Source organism: Monopterus albus, unplaced genomic scaffold (assembly GCF_001952655.1).
Source record: "Monopterus albus unplaced genomic scaffold, M_albus_1.0 scaffold483.1, whole genome shotgun sequence".
Lineage (NCBI taxonomy): Eukaryota > Metazoa > Chordata > Actinopteri > Synbranchiformes > Synbranchidae > Monopterus > Monopterus albus.
In genome coordinates this window covers 272,868-278,860 of record NW_018128363.1, presented here as the reverse complement: position 1 = coordinate 278,860, position 5,993 = coordinate 272,868, and the positions used below count along the sequence as shown (strand labels likewise).

The 5,993-nt window shown below is 38.2% G+C and overlaps 1 protein-coding gene across 1 annotated transcript in view; it reads right to left on the bottom strand.

Annotated features, from left to right (window-relative positions):
* gucy2ca (guanylate cyclase 2Ca) overlaps nucleotides 1–1,395 on the bottom strand; it is a 21,043-nt gene extending 19,648 nt beyond the window's left edge. The window contains exon 1 of the mRNA XM_020587824.1: nucleotides 1,227–1,395. Within this exon, the coding sequence (XP_020443480.1) occupies nucleotides 1,227–1,395 (169 nt within the window). The remainder of the gene's footprint in view (nucleotides 1–1,226) is intronic.
* Between the last annotated feature and the right edge of the window lie 4,598 nt (nucleotides 1,396–5,993).

The window sequence follows — 5,993 nt, the reverse complement described above, 5'->3', positions numbered from 1 at the left end:
TCTACAATGGAATGGTTCACAAATAAACATATCCAGGTGTTAGAATGGCCAAGTCAAAGTCCAGACCTGAATCCAATCGTGAATCTGTGGAAAGAACTGAAAACTGCTGTTCACAAACGCTCTCTATCCAACCTCACTGAGCTCGAGCTGTTTTGCAAGGCGGAATGGGCAAAAATTTCAGTCTCTTGATGTGCAAAACTGATAGAGACATACCCCAAGTGACTTACAGCTGTAATCGCAGCAAAAGGTGGCGCTACAAAGTATTAACTTAAGGGGGCTGAATAATTTTGCACGCCCAATTTTTCAGTTTTTTATTTGTTAAAAAAGTTTGAAATATCCAATAAATTTCGTTCCACTTCATGATTGTGTCCCACTTGTTGTTGTTTCTTCACAAAAAATTACAGTTTTATATCTTTATGTTTGAAGCCTGAAATGTGGCAAAAGGTCGCAAAGTTCAAGGGGGCCGAATACTTTCGCAAAGGCACTGTATGCATGTTTTTAAATACTGGCTGTTGTGTCCTGATATGTACTTCTATATTGTGCTGCCAGAGAGGCTGCTGTACAAGTGTTGATAAAAGATGTGCGAAGAAGAGAGCGTTCCAAAATGGCGTTACTGAATACATAAGTGTCGTACTGCTGCTGCGTAAAAGTGTTCAATTCAATAGACTGTTCGAATATACCAGGAGTCTTTATTCACGTCTGTCAGACACAACACTGGCAAAAATGCAGATAAATTAATTGTTAAAATTAAAACCCCATTTAAAAACTATTTTATAATCTATTTAAATATTTGACTATTTTATCTGTCAAAAAAAAAATTCATCATCCATCTTCCTAAGGGACAACTCAAAGTTTTTATTTTATTTATACAGTAATAGTGAGTTAAACAGGGCAGCTGTGGCCGAGGAGGTAGAGTGGGTCGTCTCCTAACTGGAGCAGTGTTTGATTCCCGGCTTGTCCAGTCCATATGTCGAAGTGTCATTGAGCAAGACACTGACCCCCCGTGATATAATCTCTGCTGAGGTGATATCACTGGACCATATCACTTGGATCATAACATTTCTCATAAATTTACATTGGCTCAATCTGATAGCCAGGATGGGATTTTTTTGGCCTTGAAATGTTCTCTGTTTTACGTCTTTGCAAGCTTGTTCTTGTTGGGTGCTGTAAAGCATTTGTTTGTAGGTTTTATGAAACTGTTATATTTAGGAACTTTGAGTCCATACCATGTTTGACGTTCTCCTGCCTGTCCACTTCTATGGCATGCTCCACAGCCGCCTCCACATACTGCCGACTCCACTCGTAATTGTTGTCATCCAGCAGTACAACATTCATGGTGTATTTTCGGTTTGATGACAAACAGTCATCCAGCATCTTGTTAGCGAATGCTGCCATTATCAACACTCCCAGATAAGGTAAACTGTGTGAGCTGGACATCATGAAACTTCAAATTTCCCTCAGAATTGTGTGTTTTTTTCACAGAGTTTCTGCATGTCAAAAAATATTTAACTTTGTTCAGATCCTCTGATGATACAAGTCCAAAAACAGAAATGAACAGAAGTCACACTGTCTCCTTATTCACAGTCCAGCATCCGGATAAGAGAAGAAAACAAAGGTTTGTCAAAGAACTTGATCTCAACCACTTCCAGTAAATACAAGAGAAAATGTGGATTGAAGACAAATCTGTTTTGTTCCTCTAGTGAAAGCGTGAGCATAATAATCCTCCACCTATACAGGCTGGTCTACCTGTCCTCCAAACGTTAATGAACAACTGTCAAGTGACAGTCAGTGCACCAGGCAGAGGGAGGGCCGGGTATGAAAGACGCCCGCCCTGCATCTGGACTGATGCTTTACTTGGAAACTTCCTGAGAGCATAATTCACCCAGTTTGTAAATATGAAGTTTAGGCCTACATCTATGTAACATCTCCTGTTATATAATAACATAAAGATTATTCCCAAGTCTCCATTACAGTAATGAGTGGTTTGTCAGTAATAGCCTGAAGTAGGTAGGAGAAGAAAAGTTTGCAAGCTGGTTATGTGATAATAGCAGATTAACCCTAGTCACGACTTGTACAAACTGGTCACAGAAAACAGATTTGTAAATGATGGAATCAGTACTAGTCTGAACATGTTTCAGTCCCAGCAGAGGCAGGGCAAATCGTGTGTGATGAGAGAGGCAAAGGTCAGTTGAAGCCATAAAAGTGAAGGTGCAGGGCTTATAAATATTGTCTACTATAAAACCAGGGTGGATTCAGCCTATAAAAGTCTTGGCCAAACTGTTCGTTAACCATTGTTACCTCATTTAGAGAAAACCAGCTTTAATCTTTACAGTACATTGCACTGTGTAATACACAATTCAAAGCCATAAACTGCAAATAGAACTCATTATTGTTACTGTATTTGTTCGGGTGGAAGGTGCAGCACATCCAAATGTTTTGCACATCTTTAAAATTTCACCTGATGGTGAAAATTAACATTCTGTATTCTTAGACATATGATTCATGTGTTTATATGCATAATAATGCCCTCACAACCTGAGGTTTGCCAAAGCACCATTAAGGTCATAATGAAAGTGATCAGTTCCTGTTAATGATAAGGTGGTATTCTATACTTTTCTTATTCAACAATGAACCAGCACTAAATTCATCCAGTGTGGTCTGTGTAGCTAAAGCCTGTAGCTAACTCCTTTGTGCCCTGAAGTTTTAATGTTGTCCAAAGCAGTTAAATTGTTTTTTATTCCTGACTGATTGTTCACCAAAAAACAATAGAGCCTAAACGTGATGTTATGAAATGTCTCTGCTTGTCTGACCAACAGTCCAATATCCAAAAATATTAACTTTGTTTTAATGTTACAGTAAGACAAAGAAAATAACTGTCACATTTTCTGAGGCGACAGAATAACAGCTTGTCAAAAAATAAAAGTCCTTTGTTTTCCTTCTCTTATTTTGTAGCAGTTGCTTGTTAGTACACGTCGATCTACACAGTCTCCAAACAAATGTGATCTCAGATATTTGGTGGAATAATTTGTTGTTTCAAATAATACTTTCATCAACTTCCTTAGTCTTTTTTCATAATTATTTGCTGTATCTTTTACAATATTGACTTTTGATCTGCCTATGCCATCTTCGATAAATATCCTGTTGCTTGTGTCAGACTCCTCTTTTTCACACCATGACTCCTAGTGGTTCAAAGTTATCGCTCAGATAAGAGCTGTTTTTACAATGTGTAAATGAACTGAAATGTGGTTTTGTTTTCTGTACAGAATGTCTGGTTTGTCAGAAAAAAAAATCGCCATCTGTCCAGAAGCTCTGCTGCCTACATGGAGACCAACATCTGGAAGTAACAGGTGTTCGTGCTGTTTTGTTTCCTTTAATAAACTCACAATTGATACCAAAACCGCAATACGTGAAAAAGCTGTGTGATTCTACCACACAAAACAAACAAGTATACACATTTATGCTCCTGTCTTTCCAGTACAGTACATCATCTTCCTGTCTGGCCACACCTTCCAGGGTCATAAAGGTCTTAAACAAACACATATGTATGACCTTGTAATAGCACATTTGGCTTGAGACACACAGCCATTTACTCTCCTAACAGTCTCACACTCTTGTGAATCTTGAGGGTCTCACCTCCTCGACCCCTTTACACTCAGACAATTAAGTTTCTCACCAGTACTAAAAAAAATCTGTCATATATCAAATTATTCTGATAGTTTAACATTTTCTTTTTCAAGTGTCTGTAAAGACAAAGTTGCACTTCCTACTTTAAGTGTTTTGATTTTCATTTACAGAATCAGTAAATCAGTGGAAGCATATGAACAAACTACTTTGGTGCGTGGACGGTGAAACCATTTCAAATGGACTTATTTCTGGGGGAGACTAAGTCAGACTAAGAGTTCAGCTTTAGTTGGAAATTAGATTAAATTCAACTTGATTGTCATTACCCATGTACAAGTACAAGGCAACGAAATGCATACAGATGGAAAATTCAGAGAAAAGACTCATATGGATAAATATTTTAATTCATTAACTAGTAATCTTTGTCCAAAACTAGCCCCCAAAATGCACTATTTATTCCTTTATTTCTCTAAAATGTATAGTTCCAAACAGTTTTACAAAGTTGCTGAGCCTTTTTTAAACATGAAATATTGTTGTGGCCTGTTTTTAAAGGTTTACAGCTTCAGTAGGAACAAAGAGGAGGCAGATCAGGGGACCTACAGACCGAGCAGGGACATGAGAACATTTTGAGAGACATACATTGTTGGTTTGGTTCTTTTCATGAGATTTGTTGTCAGTAAATAGAAAACAGCCTTAACTCTTTAAAAAAAGGTTAAAGCTATAAGACCCTGTGTGGTGGGATAGAAAGAAATGTGAACTGAGGTCAAAGTCAGATAAAGAGTTTGTAATTTCAGAAGTTAATCATTAGTCTGTTAATGATTAGTCAGTAATAGCCCTCTGTTGCCTCCTTTGTCATACCATTTGATCATATTGATTGGGAACTTACTAATAAATCATGTGCATAAATACTGTAACTGTCTGACCTAAACAAATATGGAGGTATTCTACATATACAGCAAAGTACGTACTGTATGTCATACACTGCACCAAAAGGGTCACACTGCTTTGTGTTTTGAACCGGGTGAACCTGGAGATGAGTGATTACTATGAAATGCAGAAAAGATTAAAGCTACAAGTGATTTATGGTGCCCGTGTGAAGCGCCTGCTGCAGAACTGCCCTGGACAAGAATTCACACACAGTTTGACCTTTGTAAAATTGTGGTGGTTAAATGTTGTTTTAATTAAAATAAACAAAAACTCATGTAAAACTGGAGGTGTAATATTTATAGTCCTGACAAAGTCGGCTACAATTTCCAGTTTTGCTTTGTTTCTAAATCTAAATAACAAACATTTGCTTCAAAATTCATAATATTTTCCACAGCACATTGTTGATACATTTCCCTTGTAATTGTTTCTCGTTTACACATGTAAAACAAATATTGTTATATATGAAGGCATGCAGCTTGTTGTATGAGTGCCCTGCCCTCCTCTGTCCCACCGACCAGCTCATCACTTCAGTGTGACACTGTGCATGTGCATTTGTACAGACAGGGTGAGAAATGTAGTGACAGTACATAACAGGGACTGAGCATCACTGTAATTCGCTGTATCTTCTAACAAATACTGTGTTTTTGTTAGAGCACAACTATGTTATAACTTTTATCAACCCTATCATCTTAGTTCTCCTAAGTGGAACTGCCTCTGTCCCATTCCGCCCTCTTGTGGATGTACTGGCTCAGTGGAGACAAGATGCTGCATGGAAGCTTAATACAGTATTAATAACCAGTGAAGAGTTATCAGAAGTCTGAGAAAGTAAGACAATAACTGCCATGCATGGCCCAGGTGAAGGCCACAAGACTCTGTCCAAGCAGTCTGTTGCTCCTGTGATCACAGCTGCCAATATTATTAAGAGGTCAGAGGTCACTGAGGTCAGTGGGACGGTGGCTGACTTCCAGCTACATGAGGAAAACTAGGCCCAGACAGAACAGTAGGGGAGTGTGAATGGTGGAAGAAAAGCCAGGGAAACCTTCCAAACAGATGCAGGCTGAGCTGCAAGATCCAGGTCCAACAGTGCAAATTTGCAGCTTTCTGAATGAAAGAGGCTCAGTGGAAGAAGAGCCACTGTTGAAGGAGGAAGATAAAAAAACTGAGTGCAGTTTGCTGACTGTTCTTTGTACAGAAGAAACAAATTGATTGATCGCATCAGCTCTATGTTGACAAAAGAACAATGGAACCTTTCAAAGAAAAGAAGCCACTGCAAAACATGGTTCAGTTATTTGATGCCTCTGATTAAGAGCTTGATTGCAGTGAATGTGCTAAACCACAGGTTAAGTCCCAGTACTTTTGCCTCGTGCCATTTTCATTTGTTGTATTATTTAATAATAATAACATGTCTGTCCTATTAGATATTGAATATAGAATAGGATGTCAAC